At 45.0% G+C, this 26,911-nt stretch overlaps 1 protein-coding gene across 1 annotated transcript; it reads right to left on the minus strand.

Annotated features, from left to right (window-relative positions):
- Positions 1-3,542: 3,542 nt before the first annotated feature.
- On the minus strand, positions 3,543-12,259 carry EXOSC3 (exosome component 3). The gene is made up of 4 exons (XM_040417277.1): positions 11,985-12,259; positions 9,448-9,597; positions 7,868-8,019; positions 3,543-3,831 (listed from the first exon to the last, which is right to left on the minus strand). Exons 1-4 carry the CDS (start codon positions 12,222-12,224, stop codon positions 3,630-3,632), a joined length of 744 nt encoding a protein of 247 aa, XP_040273211.1. The 5' UTR covers positions 12,225-12,259; the 3' UTR covers positions 3,543-3,629.
- Positions 12,260-26,911: the final 14,652 nt, after the last annotated feature.

Raw genomic sequence — 26,911 nt, forward strand, 5'->3', positions numbered from 1 at the left:
CTAAATATTGTTTTAATTTTCCTTTAACAGAAAGCAAACACTGTAAACTTACATCACTTTCAGCATTTCAGAATTCAAAAGAGAAGGCTGATATAATATGAAACCTCCAAATAATACCATTTACTGTAGCTTACTACTTGTAATACTGGCAAGTATCGGGAATTGTAGTCTAGATTTTACGAACATGGTTTAAAACCTGTTCCATTATGCTATGTAAACCATTTTGTAAGTACACACTTTGAGGGGCAGCTATCAACCTGTTTACGCCACTATATTGGCATTAGAAAGTTGCAAATTATGGTGCACACCATAATTGCGCCATAATTTGTGACTTTGAGCTACTCGACCCTTTTCAAAAGGGATGAGCTTAACGATGAAGGGTGGAGCATATTGAGGCCATGTTGGATTAACTATATCTTACTGCAGTCTTCACCTTTATTTCTCCTCAAATGTTGTAGTTTTTATGGCCGTTTTTAGAACAGGAGTAGGTGCCGCAGTGTTTGCTATTTACGTAGCACTGGCGCAGCTCTCAATACCACCTCTCTTGCTGTGTGTTAAGGCTAGTTTCACACTAGCGGCAGCCTTCTCAGGCAGGCTGTTTGGGCGGGTGTTGTAGTTTTATTCCGGACGCTTCTCGGCACGCGTGCTCTAGCGGCAGCACGGATACGGCAGGCTGTTCACCTGCCGGAGAAGGCTGCCACTTAGTGTGAAACTAGCCTAACATGGTTCATCTCATCTAAGCAACTACCTGGTGTAGAATAATAAAATAAATATACCGTATTTTTCGCTTTATAAGACGCACTTCCCCCCCAAAAGTGTGTGGGGGGGGGGGAAAGAGAATGGCCATGCGTCTTCCATTATGCCAGCGCTCACTAGTATGCTTTAGGAGTAGGGAGTGAAGCGCTGCAAGCGCTTGTAATACTCACCCTCCCAGTCTTCATTCATGTTGCCGGCGCACTATGACCTGACACTGCATGCAGTCAGGTGACAGAGCAGCACCGGCTGGGAAGACAGGGGAGCACAACTTCTGCCGGAGGTGGAGAGGAGCAGGACAGGTAAGAGATGGTTTTTATTTTAATCTGATGGGGGTTGGGTCTCACTATGGGCTGATATAAGGTCTGATGGGTTTCTGACATGAAGGGCTGATGTGGTGTCCTGATATTTATGGGGGTCTGATGAAAAATATTTTTTCTTATTTTCCTCCTCTTAAACCCGAGGTGCGTCTTATAAAGTGAAAAATACAGTAGTCCTTATTTCAGTCTGTGAATGGAGAGCAGCAAAATCTGAGAAAGCTACTGTAGGTCACTTTCACACAAGCACAGTTCAAAAATGATTTGCATAAAAGACCAAATAGGGTTTAGAGTAGGGATGGCCAACCTGTGGCTCTCCAGCTGTTGCAAAACTACAACTCCCAGCATGCCTGTACATCCTACAGCTATCATGGCATTTTGAGAGTTGTAGTTTTGCAACAGCTGGAGGGCCGCAGATTGGGCATCTCTGTTTTAGAGGATCACCATTCCATGTGCAAGTCCAAACACCACAGGTGTGGTCCTACTCCCTTGTGCCATAGAAATGAGTAGAGATTCATTCTCCTTCTGGATGTGCTGGGACAGGGATCTGGTGACTCCTGTTCTTCACATAGATATGGGACCCACATCTATCAAACATTTATGGAGTATCCTGTGGATGTCTAATGCCTGTATTACACATACCAATTTAGCAAGTGAGTGTCTGCTAGCTAGCAGAGGAGCGATCGCTATGCCATTTGTTTGATCAGTGATTGCGAGCCAAGATCTAGCTAAGGCTAGCCTAAAAGGCTACACAGATATAAGCTATAATGGGAAGATTTTTATTTGTTCCGTGTTATTTAACCTACACGATTTTGGTGCATTTTCTGAGTAATACTAAGCCAACATATAGGGGTCATTTATTAAGATCAGCGTTTTAGATGCTGGTCTTAATAAGCCCTTGCGGTGGATCCATAGAAGTTAGCTAGAGGCACAGATCTCTACATAACTTTGGCGTATCCATCGCCGGTCTAAATGTAAGGCAGCTTCCTTGCTGGCTTAAATTTAGACCATATTCTACACCTAAAACGGGTAGAAAATGATGACTGAGATGGGCCTGCCAACCCGCCCGGTTTTTTTTAGACCTGGCGCGAGCATGGAAAAGTCGCAGATTAGGTTATTTGTGCCGCAGTCTAAGTCAGAAATACACCTAGTATAGGTGTATTTGATAGTAAATGACCCCCATAGTTTTTGACTAAACAGTCTACTGATGAGATTTATCAGCCACTGTAATATATCTGGTGCAATTTAAGAGTAAGGCCTATTGCACACGACCGTATGGCTTTTTCAGTGTTTTGCGGTCCGTTTTTCACGGATCTGTTGTTCCGTTTTTTGTTTCTGTTGTGTTTCCGTTTTGTTTTTCCGTATGGCATATACAGTAATTACATAGATAAAATTGGGCTGGGCATAACATTTTCAATAGATGGTTCAGCAAAAAACGGAACGGAAGACATACGGATGCATTTCCGTATGTGTTCCGTTTTTTTGCGGACCCATTGACTTGAATGGAGCCACGGACTGTGATTTGTGGGCAATAATAGGACATGTTCTATGTTAAAACGGACTGGAAAAACAGAAATACGGAAACGGAATGCATACGGAGTACATTCCTTTTTTTGCGGACCCATTGAAATGAATGGTTCCGTATACGGAACGCAAAAAACGTCCAGTAAACGGGAAAAAAAAACGTCCGTGTGCAATAGGCCTAAAGCCTGTATTACACTGGCAGATTGTTAGCGATCATCTGGCAGTCTAATACTGCCGCCAATTACCCGAATGAGAACTGTCATTTCAGTTTAGAGTCTTGTAAAGCTCTAATTGCACATTGCTAAGGAGAGTCAGTCTTCATCATTCTACTGAGCACTGAAGATAGGCAGGGTGGTGGGCAGTAATAGGGCACATGTACATAGTCAGGGAATGGGGTAGTGACAAGTGGCAGGCTGGAAGTCTCTATGTTACACAGGTGTCTTCAGCACTCAGTAGAACTGAAGACAGATTCTCCTTTACATCGCTGTTAGAAGTTTGATAAGAAGACTATATCCTGTTTTCTAGCACACACACACAAAAAAAAATTAAAATTTCCCCAATAAAGTACATTACAAAATGTTTTACCCTATCCCTACACAATATAAAAAATAAACAAGTGACAGGTACACTAAGTATGTTCTTTTACTTGAACGAGCTTTGAGCTATAGGTCATTGTGTTCACCATTTGCTGCTGGTTCCTTCTTGAAATATCTGGATTATCTGCACTCCACATGTGACCTAAAGAGGTTGTGCATAGGTGATAATTGTCATCAGTAATGGTCCGACTGCTGGTAGCCCCTCCAATCACAAGGGTGGGATCACACAGAGACGCAGTGATTGAGCATGGGACATGAGAAGTTGTAATTCTGTGTCTAGAATACTTTTAAATGTGACACTAATGATAAATATTATTTGGCAGGAAGGCAACACAATGAATGGTACACTGTCTGTGACAAAAATATTTTAATTTAAAAAAAACTAATATATTTAGAACACATCCAAGTAGCCATTTTAGCATTTCAGTTGCATTCATTTTCATACATTGGAGAACTTTGCAAAGACCTGTTTCCTCTGTGCAGCAGTTAAGTATTCACAAGCTTCCAGTATATTAGCTACAATTAAAGTCTGTTGCAAGGTTTTGGCCTTGACCCATATTCTTCCATTCATACCAATGACCAACTCCATTGGCAAAACATTCATAAGTTCCTGAATTATGTCATTCTGAGGGGTTAAAAGCCTGAAATGAAAAGCATGCGTTAGTCATCCACAGATATAATGAAAATCCATGATCAATTCATGTGCCATAATCTTTTTAATTTGCCTCCCTGCTCTGATGGCCTTGTCAGGGCTTCAGATGGTGAAAATATCATTTAAATTCTGGTGCCCAGATCAACATTTCATTGTATTGTACAGTGGCAATAAAGGCATCTTATCTGTACTTTTGCACACAATGCCATCGCCACAGTTATGCCAATATATACCATGACGGAAGTACTAGAAACCCCCGAACACAGCCTTCTGCAGAACATGCATGTGTTTACAGTGGGAAGAGTGGACTGAACAGTTGCCAGACTCCTCTGGTGGCTTATCTAACCAGATAAGAAATGGATCCGGCCCTGCGGGATCCATTTCTTATTTTATAAGTGGTCCATCCACTTTTACAAGTTTCTGACCACTTATAAAAATGTGTTCAATGTAGGGTTGTTGCGGGTATCGAAATTTCGATACCCAATCGATACTTTTGTCCCGGTATCGATACGATACCGGGATTTCCGTTTTTTCGATACTGGGCTGCGCTTCTGCGCAGTCTAGTATCTCTGAACATGAGCGCGCTGCTATCGGCGCGCTCATGTTCTCTCTCAGCAGCACGGGGAGAAGGAAGCTGTCCTCCCTCCCCCTGTGCTGCTGCCGCTGCCACCAATGAGAAGAGAGGGGCGGAGGAGGGACGGCAATGAGAAGAGAGGGCGGAGGAGGGGCGGCAATGAGAAGAGAGGGGGTGGAGGAGGGGCGGCAATGAGAAGAGAGGGGCGGAGGAGGGGCGGGCGCACTGCGCCACCAATGATAGGATTACTATCGGAGCGATGGGAGGAGACATCAGCTTCACTAGTGGGCGTTCCTTCTTCCTGCGCTGCGATTGGACAGCGCTACAGCCAGGGAGAAGGAACGCCCACTAGTGAAGCTGATGTCTCCTCCCATCGCTCCGATAGTAATCAGCAGCATGTGGAGCAGGAGAGGAGACAGTAATGGGGCACTGCGGGCGAACGGAGCGGCGCCCAGGACTAAATGGTGAGTGCTGAGACATCGCTGGGCGCCGCTCTGTGTGGCCTAATAGTGAAAGTCTGGACTCATATACAGTAGTCAGTCTTTAACACATACAGGAGGCGGGTGCCGGCAGCAGAATCGCATTGCCGGCACCCTGCCCCTGACAGGGAGCTGCGATCAGCGGCAGTTAACTGCCGCTGATCTGCTAGTACCCGCCTCCTGTATAAAGGGTTAAAATCATTGGTGGTGCAGTGTGCCCCCCCCCCTCAATCCCCCCATCCCATTAAAATCATTGGTGGCACAGTGCGCCGGCCCCTCTCAACCCTCCAGTATTAAAATCATTGGTGGCAGTGGCCACAGGGACCTCTCCACTCCCCCTCATTGGTGGTGCAGTGGCAGCTTCTGATCGGAGCCCCAGCTGTGTAAGCCTGGGGCTCCGATCGGTTACCATGGCAGCCAGGACGCTACAGAAGCCCTGGTTGCCATGGTAACATCCCTGATGCTGTGTGCACAAAGCACAGAGCAGCAGGGACAGTGTGGAGTCCTATTCACCCTGATAGAGATCTATCAGGGTGAATAGGAAAAGGGATGAAAGATCCCAGGTTCTAGCCCCTAAGGGGGGAAATAGTTATTAAATAAAAAGTGAAAAAAAAAAAAAAACACTAAAATATGAAGTATAAATCACCCCCCTTTTCCCAATTTCACATATAAAATATATAAATAAACATATTACATCACCACGTCAGAAAAGTCCAAACTATTAAAATATAAAAAAAAAATCTAGGTGGTGAATGCCGGAACAGAAAAAATAAAATAAAAACTGCGCGATTCGCCATTTTTAAAAATGAGGAATGCACGTGGCTTTTTTTGTTTATTTTTTTCGCGTGGTATCGAGTATCGCAATACTTTTTCATGGTATCGAAACCGAATCAAAAATTTGGTATCGCAACAACTCTAGTTCAATGTGCTGCCCATTGTGTTGGATTGTCAATGCAACCCTCTTCTCCCACTCTTCACACACTGATAGCAACACCACAGGAGAAATGCTAGCACAGGCTTCCAGTATCTGTAGTTTCAGGTGCTGCACATCTCGTATCATCTGAAGGCAATCGTCTATGCTGTGAAGATACGAGATGTGCAGCACCTGAAACTACGGGTACTGGAAGCCTGTGCTAGCATTTCTCCTGCGGTGTTGCTATCAGTGTGTGAAGAGTGGGAGAAGAGGGTTGCATTGACAATCCAACACAATGGGCAGCACATTGAACACATTTTATAAGTGGTCAGAAACTTGTAAATAACTCATGAAAGAATAAAGTTACGTTAAAACCAAGCACACCATTGTTTTTCTTGTGAAATTCCCAATAAGTTTGATGTGTCACATGACCCTCTTCCTATTGAAAAAACAAAAGTTGGATTCAAAATGGCCAACTTCAAAATGGCCGCCATGGTCACCACCCATCTTGAAAAGTTTCCCCCCTCACATATACTAATGTGCCACAAACAGGAAGTTAATATCACCAACCATTCCCATTTTATTAAGGTGTATCCATATAAATGGCCCACCCTGTACAATACCTCTCTGTAGTGTCCCCTGGACATATAATAGCTCCCAGTATCTAGAATAGTGCCACCTGTATATAGGTCCTCCTAGGGGCCATAATAATGCCCCCCACACCACCAGTTAGTGCCAACAAACCAAATTAAAAATACAAAAAAAAAAAAAAATACCTCATCCACTTGCATGGGAGCACTCCTGTCTAAATGGCCATTAACCCCTTCCCGACTGCCCCCTGTGTATATACGTCCTATCTGCACATGCCCAGTGCAGATAGCACGCATATACATGTGCAGGCAGCGCTGATCAGTGCTGGGATTAAAGCTCCTGCTTCTGCAATCTAGCAGGTGGGGTCCTGGCTGACAGACACAGCGGGGACCCTGAAGAGAAGATGGGATCGGTTTATAACCGCTTCTGCCTTCTCCTGTGCCGGCAGGAGAGCCCTGAACCAGTGCATGGTGGAGGGAGCAGGAAGCAGCAGGGCCGATTCCTCTGTTAGTCCCGGCGGTGTCGTGACCCCGGGGGTGTCTGGAGCAGGGGCAGAGCTGCAGGGTCTAAGGAGACCCTGATCAGCTCTGCCTGTGTGTAATGCCCCCACAGGGAACTTTTTCCCCTGTAACTGGGGCTCCTGTGGATCAGTTGTCCCCCAGAGGTCTTTTAATTACCTCCTGGGGGACATATGTGCCAAAAATAAATTAAAATATAAGTAAAATAATAATAATGGATATTAAATGCAATCGCCAATAGATACTGTCACCATAGTTTAACCCAGGCATCCTCAACCTGCGGCCCTCCAGCTGTTGTAAAACTACAAATCCCACAATGCCCTGCTGTAGGCTGTTCGGGCATGCTGGGAGTTGTAGTTTTGCAACAGCTGGAGGGCCGCAGTTTGAGGATGCCTGGTTTAACCCATTGCAATAATAAATGTGTCATTTTTAATATCTAAGAAATAATAAGCTATAATAAAAAAAAAATACACTTTTTAATAATAATTATTGGTGGTTTTCCTCCAAATTAAACCAAATTTTTTTTTTAAAAATATATAAATAAATAATAATAAAAAGTCAATAGAAATAAAAAATTTTTTTGGTAGTCTAACAAATAAAGCTACGGTCACTAAAACGCCATGTGCACAAAATTACCTTCAGTTGCCTGGACATTCAGGCCTTTTTTTGCCCCCAGTCATGAAAGGGTTAAAAACGGGCCCTTCAATTTTAGTGGGGTCTGTCTGGCAATGAAAACGTCCAAAAATAGGACTGGCCGTTAAAGAAATGGCGATGTAAAAGTCCCATAGACACTAATTGGCTCTGAAGACGGCAGTGTGACGTTCACGGCCGTGTGATTCTAGCCTTAGACAGATCACGGCATCGTGGTTTCCGTTCTAAACAGGAGCCATGATGCCAGTGTGTACAGTGCCCTAAAGTGGTAGGTGTAATACAAGTGCTAGGTCTCTTACTTTCTCACAAGTCCCAGGGAAACTTTAAACATGAAGCCATCCTGTCCAATGACTCCCATCCCGTTTGCTTTGCCAGAGCCATCTATACACGCCAACTCTGGCTCCATGTCTTTATTGGCAACAATGAACTGTCCATAGACCAGATCGCCAACCTGCAAGACAAGAAAATAGGTGCCACCTCATTTTTAATGTTAGCGATCGTGTTCCCGACCAAAATTTACATTTAAAAATGGTGCCTGCGTACATTTAACCCCTCAGATGCCATGGTAAAATGTGACCACGGCATCTGGGAAGAAATAAATAAAATCAGGAGCGTGCGTTCCCGCTCGTGGATCAGAGAAGCCAGATGTAGAGTGCCACAGGGCTGCCAAACATTAATTCCTATGAAGCCCCTGCCTGTGGCATAGGAACATAGTATAACTCTCATACACGCCAATATGAAAAGCTATGCAATTAGTAGTCGCTTGGCTCCAAAATTTGTTTTAATGTTGTACGGAGATCCGTCTCTGTACAGCATCAAAATGTATGGGCACAGTCAGTTATTCCTGAAGTCTAGCGAGACCTCGGTGAATAACTTCAGTATTTGATTTTTAAACTGAAAAAACATTTTAAAACTTGGATCCGAACAAGGTGCCAGTTGGAACCGAAGCCGAGTTCAAATCAAATACTGAAGTTATTCACCGAAGTCTCACTTCAGCAAATGGCATAGATAAAGTTACTACAAGGCACTTACTAATGTAGTGTTATTGTCCATATTGCCTCCCTTACTGGCTGGATTCATTTTCCCATCACATTATACACTGCTCGTTTCCGGGGCTTCTGGGCACCCTACAATCCATCGGCGGTGGTCGTGCTTGCACACTATAGGAAAAGACACAAGCGATTCTGGTGGCCGGGACCGCGGGAGCACACATAGTTTGGTGCTTTTTCCTATAGTGTACAAGCACGGCCACCACTGCTGGATTGTAACCATGGAGGCGAGCAGTGTATAATATGATGGAAAAACGAATCCAGCCATCAAGGGAAGCAATATGGATAATAACAATACATCAGTAAGTGCCTTGTATTAACTTTCTCTACATGATAAATGCCTCTTACTGAAGTAAAAACTAACCAGGACCTGTCGTTTCTCCCGATATGTCTATTTTCATAATTGCTTATAGTCCCTGTGTAATAATTCTGGGGCATCTTTCCTCTTAACACTGTATTGTGTTTTTCCTCACTTATTCCTCCGAGCAATGTGTGAATAAATTGACGACTGATTGTTACCATTCTCCTTGGCTCTGCCAACACTGAACGACATTGTGAAAATGTACAAGGACACAGTCGGTCACTTACAAGCAAAATGTCCCAAAAATAGTTTCTATCGGGGGAACGCAAGTACTTACCAAGAGAGACAACAGGTCAGAATGTAAGGCACTCCATATGAATTGTGTATGTGGTGCCAGAGGATGAGCCGGCTGCACTCACAGTAAATGGGGCATGCTGGGAATTGTAGTTCACAACAGCTGGAGGGCTGAAGGTTGCCGACCCCGTCTGTATGATCAGTACAGGATCACAGCTCCGTGACGTAGACTCACCTTCACATTCGGTCTGTTCTTTTTAGTTGCACCTTCAAAGGCCAGAAAGGATAACGACGCTTGATCGCTGCCGGCGACATCGACCTTGAAAACATCGCCAGACTTTATGGTGACAATCCCGATGATGTGGTCCCCTTTCACTGGGACATACTGTGGACAGCAGACAATACTGGGTGAGAAGCATCCCCAATATAACAAATGCACTGGTGGGATTCCCCACCCTTCACTAGGACCGCAGACTGAGCCTCTTGTATGTGCTCCAAGAAGCGCTGCAGCAGCTTCATTCTATCAAACAGTGGAGAAAAACGCACCCAACCTTTCTCTTACAATCCATTACACCAGGCACTGAGGAGGGGGCTCTACTTGACCATTAAAGGGGAAGCGCACCTTTCTCTTACAATCCATTATATCAGGCACTGAGGAGGGGGCTCTACTTGACCATTAAAGGGGAAGCGCACCTTTCTCTTACAATCTATTATACCAGGCACTGAGGAGGGGGCTCTACTTGACCATTAAAGGGGAAGCGCACCTTTCTCTTACAATCCATTATATCAGGCACTGAGGAGGGGGCTCTACTTGACCATTAAAGGGGAAGCGCACCTTTCTCTTACAATCCATTATATCAGGCACTGAGGAGGGGGCTCTACTTGACCATTAAAGGGGAAGCGCACCTTTCTCTTACAATCTATTATACCAGGCACTGAGGAGGGGGCTCTACTTGACCATTAAAGGGGAAGCGCACCTTTCTCTTACAATCTATTATACCAGGCACTGAGGAGGGGGCTCTACTTGACCATTAAAGGGGAAGCGCACCTTTCTCTTACAATCTATTATACCAGGCACTGAGGAGGGGGCTATACTTGACCGTTAAAGGGGAAGCGCACCTTTCTCTTACAATCTATTATACCAGGCACTGAGGAGGGGGCTCTACTTGACCATTAAAGGGGAAGCGCACCTTTCTCTTACAGTCTATTATATCAGGCACTGAGGAGGAGCTCTACTTGACCATTAAAGGGGAAGCGCACCTTTCTCTTACAATCCATTACACCAGGCACTGAGGAGGAGCTCTACTTGACCATTAAAGGGGAAGCGCACCTTTCTCTTACAATCTATTATACCAGGCACAGAGGAGGAGCTCTAATTGACCATTAAAGGGGAAGCGCACCTTTCTCTTACAATCCATTACACCAGGCACTGAGGAGCTCTACTTGACCATTAAAGGGGAAGCGCACTTTTCTCTTACAGTCTATTATATCAGGCACTGAGGAGGAGCTCTACTTGACCATTAAAGGGGAAGCGCACCTTTCTCTTACAATCTATTATACCAGGCACAGAGGAGGAGCTCTACTTGACCATTAAAGGGGAAGCGCACCTTTCTCTTACAATCTATTATACCAGGCACAGAGGAGGAGCTCTACTTGACCATTAAAGGGGAAGCGCACCTTTCTCTTACAATCTATTATACCAGGCACTGAGGAGGAGCTCTACTTGACCATTAAAGGGGAAGCGCACCTTTCTCTTACAGTCTATTATATGAGGCACTGAGGAGGAGCTCTACTTGACCATTAAAGGGGAAGCGCACCTTTCTCTTACAGTCTATTATACCAGGCACAGAGGAGGAGCTCTACTTGACCATTAAAGGGGAAGCGCACCTTTTGCTTGCCATCCATATACCAGGCACAGAGGAGGAGCTCTACTTGACCATTAAAGGGGAAGCGCACCTTTCTCTTACAATCTATTATACCAGGCACTGAGGAGGAGCTCTACTTGACCATTAAAGGGGAAGCGCACCTTTCTCTTACAGTCTATTATATCAGGCACTGAGGAGGAGCTCTACTTGACCATTAAAGGGGAAGCGCACCTTTCTCTTACAGTCTATTATACCAGGCACAGAGGAGGAGCTCTACTTGACCATTAAAGGGGAAGCGCACCTTTTGCTTGCCATCCATATACCAGGCACAGAGGAGGAGCTCTACTTGACCATTAAAGGGGAAGCGCACCTTTCTCTTACAGTCTATTATACCAGGCACAGAGGAGGAGCTCTACTTGACCATTAAAGGGGAAGCGCACCTTTTGCTTGCCATCCATATACCAGGCACAGAGGAGGAGCTCTACTTTACCATTAAAGAGGAAGCGCACCTTTTGCTTGCCATCCATATACCAGGCACAGAGGAGGAGCTCTACTTTACCATTAAAGGGGAAGCGCACCTTTTGCTTGCCATCCATATACCAGGCACCCAAACTGTTAAAATCTTCTACTAAAGAGACCTCTTCGTCCAGCTTCCCATGAGGCCATTATGGGAGCAGTTTTGCTCATGCACACCAACGTATCCCGTATGCGGAACCATTCACTACAAATTGTCCACATTTGCGATTGATGCATGGAAGCCAGTTCTAGAGTATCACACTGTGATCGCAGGGGCCCATAGGCGGGATGCCACTTTATAAGATGGGAATGATAAGTCCTAATGGGAGATGTGTGCCACGTGCCTCCCCGTAGGAGACGTTAGGTAAATAAAAGACATGGAAACCATTACCCGCTTCTGGTGAGAGTCCACCCAGTACACGGCCGGCTCCCGGTGTCTCAGGAGCCCGCACTTGGTCACTTGCAGGTCCTCTCCATGGCGCGTCAGTCCCGGGCCACACACCACCCGCATCCGCTTAGTAGCTGAGGAGGCAGCGGACAGAGAGAGCGGGGCGTCCGTAACCGGGGCCGGGAGGAAGAGCACGTCCCCCGGTAACACAACCTCACCCACCGCATCCTTCACTGACGACATGCTGCTAGGAGCAAGGAAGCTAAAGGACCTTTGGTGATGTCATGAGCATGTGATCAGTCACGTGGGTGGGAGGAGTCAGACTCGCTGGAGGCGTAATGCTGTCCGACACCTAATCTGTCCTGAGATGATATTTTCTGGTTGACTAAAATATATTTTTAGATAGTGTATTTTGTATTATGTGAATAAATAAGAACTAATTATATACATGACTATAATAAATGAAAGAGCGTAATAATAATAATAATAATATGGATTGTATCTAAAACTGAATGAAATTAAATATAGTCAATTAGAAGAACGACAGTACATTGATATATTGTCCTTTACCATATACAAAGATCTGTATATTACAATTCAGTGCTGCCCCCTGCAGGCCTGAATTGGAATATACCAGTAATAAGCCTAGAAGCCTACTACAGGATCAATGGAACACCTTCCCTGATCTCAACTCGGGGGAGGCATTCCTTCTTGGCAAATGCTGTCATTTTACAGGATCCTGTAAAAAAAACGGATCCTATGCATAACTGATGCAACATGATCCATTTTTTTTTATAGGATCCTTTTAATTTTTGTTCTCTCTCTTTCTTCTGACGAATCAGGAGAACGTAGAGCTAAACGGTGATTTAGCATCCCATATCAGAGTATAAGGTTATATCCCCTGACCATAGAATTTTTTTTGGAGAAGATACTTGGCTGGCGGTCATGATCATTGAATTACCGCCGGTCGTTCTACCATATATCGGGAAGTGTCCCCTGAGGAACCACTGGTAATACTGGGGAAACGCAGCGTTGGGACTTTTTACCTTTATCAGTATTCTGCTTTTGGGACAACAACCATCTATAAGGCTAGGGCAGGTGCCAGAAAAGGGTTAGCCACTAAGAGGTGGGGTCGCCCCTTTCGGGGTGGGTGCTCTGCCTGTAGGCAGGGTGAGATCCAGGGTTACAATAGGGATAGGAATGTTGTTCCCATAAACCTACATGTTTCATGTCATCAAACTGTGAGTAAGAAGGACACAAACTGTCCCACCTCTTGATAACCTGCCCGATACTTTGACTCTATTTATGACGTATCTAGCATCGACTATTATTATCTATAATTTATCGATAGGGGTCTTCAAATATACTTTTAATGTATTTAATAAAAGTTACTTTTTAATAAGTAATAATGGTTCGTTTTGGGATTTTCTGTACACAAATCTGCATCCCTTAGGCCACCTGCACACGGGTGCAGGTCAACCTACAGAGGATCCACATGAATTTCTGCACCATATCTACACCAAAATCCGCAATGTCTAATAGCAGTTTTTGGTGCAGATTTGATGTGGTCTTGGCGCAGATCTTACCCTTCATTGGAAAAGGGTGAAATCTTCAGCTAAAACCACAAACATAATTGACATGCTGTGGATTTGGAGATTCTCAGCAGGTCAGTTTCCGCACAGACAAAACCTTCTGGTACTGTACTACACTGCGGTTTTTCTGCGCAGGAATCCGCACGGGAAAAAAAACATATTCAGCAAAGTGTGCAGGTGGCCTAAGCCTCTTTCACACATCATTTTTTTTATCCATAATTGCTGGCCTTAAGAAACAGTATTTTTTAATAATACATACTTTACATATTTTTTGTTATGATATTTTTGGTATTGATAGTGTTTTGAGGTGTTTTTGCTGTGACTTACCGTATTTTCACACTTGGTGAGCTTTAGTACAGGCCTTAGTACTAGTACATTTTTGTTGGAAGTTCTGATGTCACTTTCTCTGTAGATCTCAATAAAAAAGAAAAAAGAAACTGCAAATTATTTAGAACCTTCATAAATGCTTTTCATAGATCAAGTACCCGACACGTCTGAATGTCCACTGTTCAGAGGAGACTGCAAGTCAGGCTTTTATGGTCGAATTGCTGTAAAGAAGCCACTGCTGAGGAACTACAGGAAGAAGAGAATTGCCTGGGCCAAGAAACACAAGGAATGGGCATTAGACCGGTAGAAATCGGTACTTTGGTCCCATGAATCAAAATGCAAGATTTTTTGTTCCAACTGCCATGTCTTTGTGAAACGCAGAAAAAGTCAGCAGATGCTTTCTACATGTGTAATTGCCATTGTGAAGCATGGAGGAGGAAGTGGGATATGGTGTGAGTATGCATTACAGGTGATTTATTCAAAATTTAAGGCACACAGCATTGGATATCACAGCGTTCTTCACCATCATGCCATCTCATGTGGCTTTTCGACAAGACAATGGGGCACATTTACTAAGTCTGGCTTTTTACGCCAGTCTTAGTTTCCCCCTTGTGCTGCCCTAAGCTTCATCTCATTTATGAACAGTCTTGCGCCTCGTCATAAATTTAATCTGTGGCAGCCCTTGCACCTGGCTGGCATAGTTTTTCGCTAACATTTAAACCCGTTTCCAGGTGTAAATGTTCGTAAATTTGTTGGGGCTGGAGTCCTTGCCCCAGCACGCTCCCTCTGCCCCACCACCCAACTGGCAAAGACGGTGTAAAACCCGACCGTGCGACTAAATATTGTCGCACAGCCAGTTAAAAATGGGGATTTGTGACTATTTTACACCTAAAATAGTTCCAAGTCCCTAAGTAAATGTGCCCCACTGAGTCCACAAACACCTCCAGGCTATGTAAGGGCTATATGACCAAGAAAGAAAGTGATGTAATGCTATATCAGATGACATGGCCTCTACAATCACCTGACCTTAACTCAACTGAAATGGTTTGGTGTGACTTGGACCACAAAGTGAAGGAAACGCAGCGCTCAGCACCTCTGGGAACTCCTTCAAGACTGTCGGGAAAACGATTCCAGGTGACTACTTCATGAAGCTGACTAAGAGAATGCCAAAAGTGTACAAAGATGCCATCAAAGCAAAAGGGGACTACTTTAAAAAACTCTAAGTATAAGACTTTTTATTGTTTGTAACTTAATTCCATACGTGTTTCTTCCTTGTTTTCATGTCTGCAATGTGAATCTACAATGTAGAATAAAAAATGGAATGAAAAGGTGTGTCCAAACTTTTGAGTGGTACTGGGATAGATATGCAGCGCCCGGGCCACAGAAGTGTGTGTGAGTGTTGGTGGCCAGATGAGTGCAGATGGTTTTCTGAAGTTCCCTTCGGGGCACACTCCGGTTTTTGGGTCCTCCTGCCTGATCGAGTTTGAGGTGCCCTTGATTTTGGCGGTTTTACAGTGCGAGGCAAGGTCACTTTTGTTGTGACGCCAGCACCTTGCGGTGCAAATGTAGTGTAGAAGTAACTGGGGTCAGTTATTAAGACTGGCGTTTTAGATGCCAGCCTTAATACCCCTTGCGCTGGTGCATGATGTGCCTAAGTTATGTAGAGGCGCCATCCACCACCGGTCTAAATCTACACCAGCTCCCTTGCTGCTGTAGATTTAGATAATTTTCTACACCTAAAACAGGTGTAGAAAATGGTGTCAAAAATCAAACCACCCCCTTCCCAGCCCCCTTTTTTTAGACCCGGCGTGAACAGGGAAAAGTTGCAGATTTGGCTGCAAATTCCTTTTGCGATCAAATCTGAGACAGATATATGCCAAAATAGGCGTATATCTTATAATAAATGACCCCCAATGAGTCCAAGTTAACAGCAAACTATTCTTTACTGAGGATTCAAATGCAGACAGTTAGTTCATGTGTAGTGTTCATCGTGAATATTCTAATCACAAATTTTTATCGCGAATATCAGCACTTTGAGAATTCACAAAGATGTAGAATATAGTGTTATGTCTTCAAGATCGCGAATATTCTAGATTTTTTTCTCATCAGTAACCTCCCTTCTTGCTTGTGGGCCAATGAGAAGGCTGCAATATCTTTGTCAGAGCTTAGTAACATCCCTAGCAACCAATAGGAAAGCTGCCTACCCCTTACTATATAAGAACCTCCCCAGCAGCCATTTTCTGCAGTTTTTTTGCAGTTCTGAGAGAGAGAGCAGTGACATTGCTGTGCTCTGTGCTTTCATCTGGATCCTATTCCTTATCCAATTACATCAGATAGTTAGTTAGCTCATATACAGTATATAATACAGATAGTTAGTGGGAGATAGTCAGTGTAGGTTAGATAGTGATATAGTGTAGCTGATTCCAGTGCAGGGTGTTAGGTAGTATGATAGCAATTACTGTGCTGTGATAGGGATTAGTGTCTTTGTCTTTCGTCTTTGAAAAAAAAATGTCATTTGCTATCTGTTTTTTTCTGAATCCCTATTTTATTTGATTTTTGCCCCATTGTGCCAAATCCAATAAAGTCATCCCAAAGTCCTTCTTTATTTTCTTTGTATAGTTTTTTTCTGGCAGTAAATAGGGGAGTTGGTTACAGTGCTGGACCGCTGCCAGCACAGGGCCTCTCCTCTAGAAAAAGTGAGCCACGCCTGTATTGCGCGCGCAATACGCGCATATTACATTGCCGATTTTTGCAATCAAGAAAATAATGACTGTAGATCTCTAATTCTAGAATTTGCGAATTTATGGTGAATATTAGGCCAAATATTCGCAAAATTTCGCGAAAACTAATATTGCCTATGCTGCTCATCGCTATTCATGTGGTCCCATGCTAAGCTTTGCTATTGGGCCATATGAAATCTGTATAGATCCCTGGTGCCACTCCACCTTCTTTAGAACAGCTATGAAACTTGCTGTCAGAAAAATGGCATAGAGCTTGATATACAGTATTGCTCAATGGGGGAGATTTATTAATACTGGCACACCATGTGACACTACATTGTGGCGCACCATTCTCTCTCCAGTGCATCATGCACCAGATTCATCACAGATGTGCTTATTTCTAGTATGGATAGTTCCTGAGACGCCACAATGCTACATTTCTCATTAGATAGTTCTCTTCTCACATTTCTATCAATGTTTCCACTTTTAAGGTATTAAGGCAGATTGCAGTTGATACTACTGAATTTGAAGGGGTCACATGCAATTAAATGCAATGAAGCCATCTGTAAAAACAGTAAAACTCAATGCTCCTTTAAAGGGGTATACCAATCTTGAACATTTATGGTATATTCACAGAACATGACTATTTTTTTGGAACTGCCATAGAAATGAATGGAATAAACCATGCATGTGTGCCCACCTCCTCTAGTCACATAGGCCACATAAAGGGGCCTGTTCTCAAGATTCAGATCCAACAGTTTTGATATCTACAGTCGTGGCCAAAAGTTTTGAGAATTACATAAATATTAGAAATTGGAAAAGTTGCTGCTTAAGTTTTTATAATAGCAATTTGCATATACTCCAGAATGTTATGAAAAATGATCAGATGAATTGCATAGTCCTTCTTTGCCATGAAAATTAACTTAATCCCAAAAAACCTTTCCACTGCATTTCATTGCTGTCATTAAAGGACCTGCTGAGATCATTTCAGTAATCGTCTTGTTAACTCAGGTGAGAATGTTGACGAGCACAAGGCTGGAGATCATTATGTCAGGCTGATTGGGTTAAAATGGCAGACTTGACATGTTAAAAGGAGGGTGATGCTTGAAATCATTTTTCTTCCATTGTTAACCATGGTGACCTGCAAAGAAACGCGTGCAGCCATCATTGCGTTGCATAAAAATGGCTTCACAGGCAAGGATATTGTGGCTACGTGGCTACTAAGATTGCACCTCAATCAACAATTTATAGGATCATCAAGAACTTCAAGGAAAGAGGTTAAATTCTTGTTAAGAAGGCTTCAGGGCGTCCAAGAAAGTCCAACAAGCGCCAGGATCGTCTCCTAAAGAGGATTCAGCTGCGGGATCGGAGTGCCACCAGTACAGAGCTTGCTCAGGAATGGCAGCAGGCAGGTGTGAGCACATCTGCATGCACAGTAAGGCGAAGACTTTTGGAAGATGGCCTGGTGTCAAGAAGGCCAGCAAAGAAGCCACTTCTCTCCAAAAAAACACATCAGGGACAGATTGATCTTCTGCAGAAAGTATGGTGAATGGACTGCTGAGGACTGGGGCAAAGTCATATTCTCCGATGAAGCCTCTTTCCGATTGTTTGGGGCATCTGGAAAAAGGCTTGTCCGGAGAAGAAAAGGTGAGCGCTACCATCAGTCCTGTGTCATGCCAACAGTAAAGCATCCTGAGACCATTCATGTGTGGGGTTGCTTCTCATCCAAGGGAGTGGGCTCACTCACAATTTTGGACAAAAACACAGCCATGAATAAAGAATGGTACCAAAACACCCTCCAACAGCAACTTCTTCCAACAATCCAACAACAGTTTGGTGAAGAACAATGCATTTTCCAGCACGATGGAGCACCGTGCCATAAGGCAAAAGTGATAACTAAGTGGCTCGGGGACCAAAACCTTGACATTTTGGGTCCATGGCCTGGAAACTCCCCAGATCTTAATCCCATTGAGAACTTGTGGTCAATCCTCAAGAGGCGGGTGGACAAACAAAAACCCACTAATTCTGACAAACTCCAAGAAGTGATTATGAAAGAATGGGTTGCTATCAGTCAGGAATTATCCCAGAAGTTGATTGAGAGCATGCCCAGTCGAATTGCAGAGGTCCGGAAAAAGAAAGGCCAACCCTGCAAATACTGACTCTTTGCATAAATGTCATGTAATTGTCGATAAAAGTCTTTGAAACGTATGAAGTGCGTGTAATTATATTTCACTACATCACAGAAACAACTGAAACAAAGATCTAAAAGCAGTTTAGCAGCAAACTTTGTGAAAACTAATATTCTCAAAACTTTTGGCCACGACTGTACATGGGCTTAAATTTAAAATTAAACTATTTTAGGAGGAGCTTGGTGCAAACAGATTTGCAGTCCTTCCATTAATCTTAATGTTTACTGTGTAAATTCCTTTTCACTGAGCTCCCTCTAGTGGTGACTGCAGGTAGCCAGTTTTATCAACTATAGTGTGGGAAAGCAGTACATTTAGAGCTGTAAGGTGGAGTGCTAGCAATGTATTTATGCCAGTTCCCTGATTTAAATGCATTGAGAAATATCCTGTTCAGAATGGACATGATATCATGAAGGAACTTTTTCTGTCATAGAAATGAAAGTATTAAGTATAGTGTGTGAAGCATGTGAGGGGTCCTTACTAAGATTTTTTTCTTTAGGGCCTTATGAGAACTCTGTATGCCCCTGTCACCTTTCTTAAGCCCCATTCACACGTCAGTGTTTTGGTCAGTGATTTCCATCAGTGATTGTGGGTAGAGTTAAGCGGACACCTGGATGTTCAGGTTCGACGAGTTCGGCCGAACTTGAAAAAAAAGTTTGGGTTTGGGACCCGAACTTGACCCGAACCCGAACCCCATTAAAGTCAATGGGGACCCGAACTTTTGGGCACTAAAATGGCTCTAAAATAGTCCTGGAAAGGGATAGAGGGCTGCAAAAAGCATCAAAATGTGCTTAAGAGCATGACAACTGTTCTGTAAACAAATGTGGATAGGGAAATGACTTAAAATAACATAAAATACAGACAAATTTAAAATAACAATCTGGATCTAGGAGGTTGAGGAGGCGGTGGATGGGTGGATGTGGCAGTGTAGGTTGACGTGGCGGTGTAGGTGGAAGCGGCGGTGAAGGAGGAATAGGTAGCCAACACTGATTTGTGTTATTTTTTATTTTTATATTGGGGTATCCCATAAAATATTGGGACATATAACAAAATAAAACAAAGAATAAGTGCACTTGAGTACAAGAATGGATGGTTGAGGCTGGTATAAATGTCTATTCTGCACAAGGTACGGACAAGTCCTGTGGGATCCATGCCTGGTTCATTTTAATAAACGTAAGCTTGTCCACATTGGCTGTGGCCTGTGATAATGCTCTTTGCCGTGCTAAACACACGTTCACACTATACACTGGCTGCAGAGCAGGTCAGCACCTTCAAGGCTGATAAAGCTTTTCCACATTTTGGCCATGCTAACCCTGCCTTCTCAGGTGCTGGCAGTGCCCCAGCTGCGTTGGCGACCTCTTTTTCCTCCTCTGCCTTCGCCTTGTGCTTCCACTGTGCCCCCGCTGTCAGGTGAGAATGCTATCATCAGCCTGCGCTTGTAGTCGCGCATCTTACGATCAGTAACAGATGTTTTCACTAAATTTAGTTCCCTGTCAGCAATGCAGAGCAGGGGTTCATTCACAGCAAAAGGGGTTTCATGTTACCCAGCAATAGAACAGAGAATTTTGAGAGATTTAGGCCCCTTTCACCAAGGCACAGCAGGGGTTAATTCACGGCAAAAGGGGGTTTATGTCACCCAGCAATAGAGCAGAGGATTTTGAGAGATTTAGGCCCCTGTCACCCAGGCACAGCAGGGGTTCATTCACGGCAAAAGGGGGTTCATGTCACCCAGCAATAGAACAGAGCATTTTGAGAGATTTAGGCCCCTGTCACGCAGGCACAGCAGGGGTTCATTCACGGCAAAAGGGGGTTCATGTCACCCAGCAATACAACAGAGGATTTATTTAGGATGTATTTCAAATGACTGTATTTCAAATGCCTAAATCAAACCCCTGTATGTATAGTGGGGATCACAAACGCCCTGAATCAGTGTAGGCCTGAAGTAAATATATCTTTGCACAAAATGGCTGTATTTCAAATAGCTGTATTTCAAATGCCTGATTCAAACCCCTGTATGTAGGGGGGTATCTCACACGGTCTGAACCTGTGTAGGCCTGAAGTAAATATATATTTGCTAAAAATGGTTGTATTTCAAATGACTGTATTTCAAATGGCTAATTCAAACCCCTGTATGTAGAGGTAGTATCTCAGAGGGCCTGAACCTCTGTAGGCCTGAAGTAAATATATCTTTACACAAAATGGCTGTATTTCAAATGGCTGTATTGCAGCGTACTCAAGTTGTGTTTAATAGAGTTTCTGGGTGTAGTAGTGCAATAGACACTAACCTGAGACGGCTGACTCTCTGCAAGGGCAGGTGATGGTAGAAAATGTTCGTGACGCCAGTGCCAATTAAACGGTGGCACGCCGTTTGCTGATAGCAGGAATAACTGAGGAACCACGTGATGTTAAAACAAAACTCCAACTTTAGTAGTTTCCATATAGAGACATTGATGGAAGCACAGTTCCTTTGCATACAGTTGATTTTTCAATACGGTCGATGCAGGCAATACAGATTAAGCAAGGTGACTTCAGAGTGTGAAACACAGGACTTGCAGTACAGGAGCTTGCACTCTATTTCTGACTGATCCTGGGACATAGAAAATCTTCTCCAAGGCCCAATACCTTAACTCTGGCGTATATCCTTGGTTCTCTCGTTATAAAGTACCTCCTCTGTTATCCTGAGTACCTCTTGCTTCTCTGCGCTTTGCCTCTGTCTCCCTCTCAGCTTCCTCAGGCTCTAGAAACTTCTGAGCTCTAAACTAGACTCTCTTAGACTGACCTTCCTTGCCCTGACTGCGCCTTATATAAACTAGGGCTCCCTAGCTCCCTCTAGTGACTAAGAGTTGGAATGACACCCCTAGCAGGCCTGTACATGCAAGTTTCATAGTAACAGGGAAATACATAGCATTGCATTACATGACATTTTATAAAACTGACATATACCAACTTCCCATGATTAAGGAGGGACGACAGCACACCAAGTGACACCTTTGTAGTGACGGGCATTACAGTCCCCGTACACTACATACCCCACTGCTTTAAGCTGAGTACGACCTCGTACTCCATCAGGGCTCGCCCAACTGGAATCTCTACCTGAAACAGAAAAAAGAGACATGCAGGCATACATACATGTAATTCATCTGCATTTACATTCATATCAGGTCCAATTGGCAAAGATGAAGGGTGGTGACAAGGGGCGTCGTTCTCTTCTCCTCAGGATAGTGAATGGAACTGGGGCGCTGACCTGGCACAGCGTAACATTATAACCAGGATAGTCCATGACAATGAATAAGTCCATAATAGAACAGCAAAATAGATAAAACAGTATAAAAGTTCTTGGAGGCTCAAAGAACAAACATGAGTCCGTACCCAGGTTACTTTCCTATAAATCACAGAGGCTCTCATGCGGTGGAGTCCATCTCTGGGCACATTTCCTTTTAAAAGAGCAAAAATATCAGAGGCTCAGGTCCTTTTGAGTCTATCTCCGGGCACGGTTCCTTAGTATAAAGTTGCACAATAAAATGACAGCAAAGACAAGTGCGGTAATACCCCTGATCAACCTGAAAAGGGGGTGAAGGGTAAAAGGTGCAACTAAGGAACAGGCACAACTTGGCGTGGGGGTAGCAAAAGCAGGCAGGAGGTCCTGGAAACAAACTTGGCTTTGTTGGCTTTATTACTTCAGTGGTCAACACCTACCACTGAGCCGTGGATGAACTGGCAGCCGCAACAAAGGACCAGGAAACGTAGGACTCCTGTCCTGGAAGGGTTAACACCATATTTCTTCAGTGATATAAATCAAAGGCCTAGCAGGCTGATTCACAGTGGCATATCATAACCACTTGGTTCCGCTGGCAAATACGGCCTGTAGTAGTCCTCTACAGGAGGATGGGCCTACATAACTGTGTTAGGGGGCAGCTGCAAAGTAAAGGGGCCCCTAATAGGTATTGGCCCCATGGGCCTAGGGGTAAACCCTTGGGTGGACCGTACCGGTCCCGGCATGATAATGGTGGGATGGAATGGAGTGGTTACCGCCGCCGCAAGCGGTCCGGTGGGCTCTGTGCAACAATTCACAGCAACAGGGGGTCTTCTTTGGGGCACTGGCGGAGCGGTGGCAGCAGAAGGTAGTCTACGGGTGGTGACAGGCACCCTTACCTCGTCCTTCTTTGGCGGGTCTGGATCCTGGCGGTCGCGATCTTGCGCAGCTCCCGCAACTTCTCCTCCAGCCGGACAATCTGTTCACCGATGCTCCCTGTGTCAGAGTCGCTGTCATCTGCTGGCGCCGCCGGCGCAGGTACAGTCACCGATGGTGCGGACTCGGCCTCTGCAGGTTCTGGTGATGCATCGGGTCTCCGACCCCTCCGGATGTTCTCAAAGGTATTTTGAAGTCCTTTTAAATTGTCCATATCTTGCATGGTCTTCTCCCGACGAGGCAGCTCGGGGGAAGGATAGGGGCTCACCCATTTTTCCAACACGGTTGGCTGCCAGAAGACGTTGGGCCCAAAAAAGGAGCTCCGCTCCTGGAAGGCGTGATGGGCCGGCTCTGGAGAGCGTTCCGGTTCCCGCTCGCAGCCAGAGTAGTCTTCTTCTTCTGCCTCCCAGTCCTCAGGTACTCGCTTGGGACGGGTCACGGCAGTGGCATAAGGGCCTCTCAGGCTCTCGGCAGGGGTGAACTCCACTTCCTCTCCCTCGCGGAGGCTGTGCTGATAGGAAGGGAGGTAGTCTCTCTTGACAGACCTTCTATTCACATATAGGTCTCTACCAGTCAGGTAATCTTGGATGAACCCATAGCCACGGGTTTTGTCAAAGGACACCACCACTCCCTTTCTCCTTTCCAGGCGGGGTTGGGTGTCGGTGTGTCTTTCATGGATAGTCTTAGTCAATTCTTCATAGTAGATCTTGGTCTTGGTTTTCCGCTTTATAGCGGCCTCCCGGATCTCCGCCATTAGTGAGGACCATTTGAAAGAGGGCTGAAAGAAGTCTCTCCACGAGCCATAGCAGGGCTCTGGTTCTTTCTCCCTTGGGCGGCAGGCGGGTTTCTCCGGTCCCGGAGAGTAGGCCGGTGGAGCCTCCTCTGGCTCTACACCAATATCAGTCATCTTTGTAATCTCAGGTGCGGACGTTGCAGCAACGCTCTGTTCACTTTCCAACATGCTCGATCCTTCTCTGGAGAGCGATAAGGTCGCGTCAATTAAAGCAGCCAGCTCCTCCCATTGCACTGGGAGGCCGCCCCCCAGGTATTCCAGTATATGGAAGGCGGTGTCCATGCTGGCAGACATGCAAATGTCCAGATAAGCAGTGGCGCCTGACCTTGAACTCCTTCCCGCTTTTTCCTCAGAAAGGCGCCAATTTTTCCCGCCTTTTCGGGATGAAGATGACGCAGCAGCTATTTCAGCAGCCTCAGCGGCCATCTTTGGGTATAAACGCTGTCCATTCACTGACAGCAAGCAGGATTGTAAAAAGTCCACAAAACCACACTCCAATGTGGCGATTTTCTTCCTCTTGGTAGCGCAATACTGCACAGCGCTTTTTAGAGGTTTTGGGTACACTTTGGGTAGGATTTTCAGTCCACAAAGTCCACTTTCAATAAACAGGTAATTTGTCACTTTGGTCACAGGGCAACTGTATAAGGCACAAAGTTCACGCTTCTTGCACTAGAAAGCGTGCGTATCCTGTTCGTGACGCCAAAAGAGAGGTGCAGCGTACTCAAGTTGTGTTTAATAGAGTTTCTGGGTGTAGTAGTGCAATAGACACTAACCTGAGACGGCTGACTCTCTGCAAGGGCAGGTGATGGTAGAAAATGTTCGTGACGCCAGTGCCAATTAAACGGTGGCACGCCGTTTGCTGATAGCAGGAATAACTGAGGAACCACGTGATGTTAAAACAAAACTCCAACTTTAGTAGTTTCCATATAGAGACATTGATGGAAGCACAGTTCCTTTGCATACAGTTGATTTTTCAATACGGTCGATGCAGGCAATACAGATTAAGCAAGGTGACTTCAGAGTGTGAAACACAGGACTTGCAGTACAGAAGCTTGCACTCTATTTCTGACTGATCCTGGGACATAGAAAATCTTCTCCAAGGCCCAATACCTTAACTCTGGCGTATATCCTTGGTTCTCTCGTTATAAAGTACCTCCTCTGTTATCCTGAGTACCTCTTGCTTCTCTGCGCTTGTAAGGGATCGACGGTTTGTTTCATCTGGAGCGCAGCACCAGCTCCGAACTTCACAGCGGCGTTTGCGTTCCAGGCTGGAACGCAACGTGCGCGATGACGTCATCGCGCAACGTTCGCGATGACGTCATCGGCTCCTCCCTCACAAACACAGCAACCTGATATAAGCGCCAAGGGAGCTATACACGGCGTTCCACTAATTTGGAGTGTACGCCGTGTATGCTTCTAAGGAAGCCTCTCCTCCATAGACCAGAGCTGAACCACAACCTGCTGGGACACATATTGCTTACAGCACTACCTCGCCGGCAATCGGGACCTTCTTAACAAACCGCAAGTATCAGTCAACTCAATGACTGAATGTAGCTGGACTATCATCTCCTTTATATGAGTAAATATTACTTCGGCACCCTGTGTCTGCTTACAGCTGTTGCAAGTGAGGGGGGTGTCATACTAAACAAGAGTTAAGGACGGTATAACTGTCTCTCCACACCAATTGTATCACTGCATCCACCTGTAGAAGGTATAGAATATCACTGTTAATAATTGATATAGCGTAGGGAACAGGTGTATGATGTTTGGATCCCTAACTCTCCGTATAGCTGATTGAGAGAGCCGCCTGGGAATCCGTCACTGAACCTGATCTAATATACTCACTCTCGTTCTGGGCCGTGTACTGGTTAATGCAAAACGCCTCCGCAGTTGAGATCCTCGCCAACCAGTTCCGTACATTACATATTAGTGGAACCAAAATGGATCCAGCGGAGTTAGCAAGACACATGGTCACCCTCTCACAGAGGGTTGAGAACCTCTCAGAGGATGTTCTGAACCTGCAACTTGAGAACCAGACATTGCGAGACCTTGTCGCACAGAACACAAACCCCCCAAGGGAGGGGCCCGAACCAATGGTCAGTCCGCCGGAACTATTCTCAGGGGATCGTAAACAGTTCCGTGATTTCATAAACGCTTCCAAATTAATGTTTGAACTTCGTCCTAGGACTTACCCTACAGACCGGATAAAGGTCCTCACAATGATCTCCTTCCTTAGGGGGGAGGCCAGAGGGTGGGCAAATACCTACTTGGAGAGACAGGACCCCATCTTAGACAACTACCACCAATTTTTCACAATCATGGCCCTCTTGTATGAAGACCACAGCAAGCAGCAGACGGCGGAATGTGCCATCAGGAGCATAAAACAAGGCAGACGGCCTGTTGAGGACTTTATTGCTGAATATACGCGGTGGGCTCGGGAGACCGAGTGGAACGATATTAGTCTCAGAAACCAGTTCCGTCTCGGCCTTTCCGAAGCACTGAAGGACGAATTGGCAAGAGGAGACATGCCCCTCACTCTCGATGATTTAATGCAACGTGCCACCATCCTCGACAGGCGTCTACGTGAACGTAGAGTAGAGCGGTGCTATGGATATGTACCTCCCAGTAGACCAACCCAGATGCACCCCCCTGAAGAAAACATGGAGATAGGTGCCCTTAGGGGTCCTCTAACAGAGAGAGAGAAAACCAGAAGACGCAACTTGAATCTCTGCCTATATTGCTCTTCCGAAGGCCATGGGGTAGAAGATTGCCCGGCAATACGGAAGAAGTCCGAAGGTAAGCAACACTCTCTATGTAAAATCGTAGTTCCCCAGTTCAGAACCCCGGGTTACTTATACACCTCTCTTACTCTACAGTGGGACCAAAGTCGACTTACCGTTGACGCAATGGTGGATACAGGATCCTGCGGAAATTTTATCGATACGCTGTTGATTAAGCGAAATAAAATTCCATTGATTAAAAAGAACTCCCCGATGTCCGTGAGTTTTATTGACGGCACTACTTCGGCCTCAGGCCCAGTTCAAACCCAAACCCTACCGGTAATGGTGACGTGTGAAAACAACCACACCGAATTCATGTCTTTTGACATTATATCTTCCCCTT

The sequence above is a fragment of the Bufo bufo genome, chromosome 2 (genome assembly GCF_905171765.1).
Source record: "Bufo bufo chromosome 2, aBufBuf1.1, whole genome shotgun sequence".
In the NCBI taxonomy this organism is placed as follows: domain Eukaryota; kingdom Metazoa; phylum Chordata; class Amphibia; order Anura; family Bufonidae; genus Bufo; species Bufo bufo.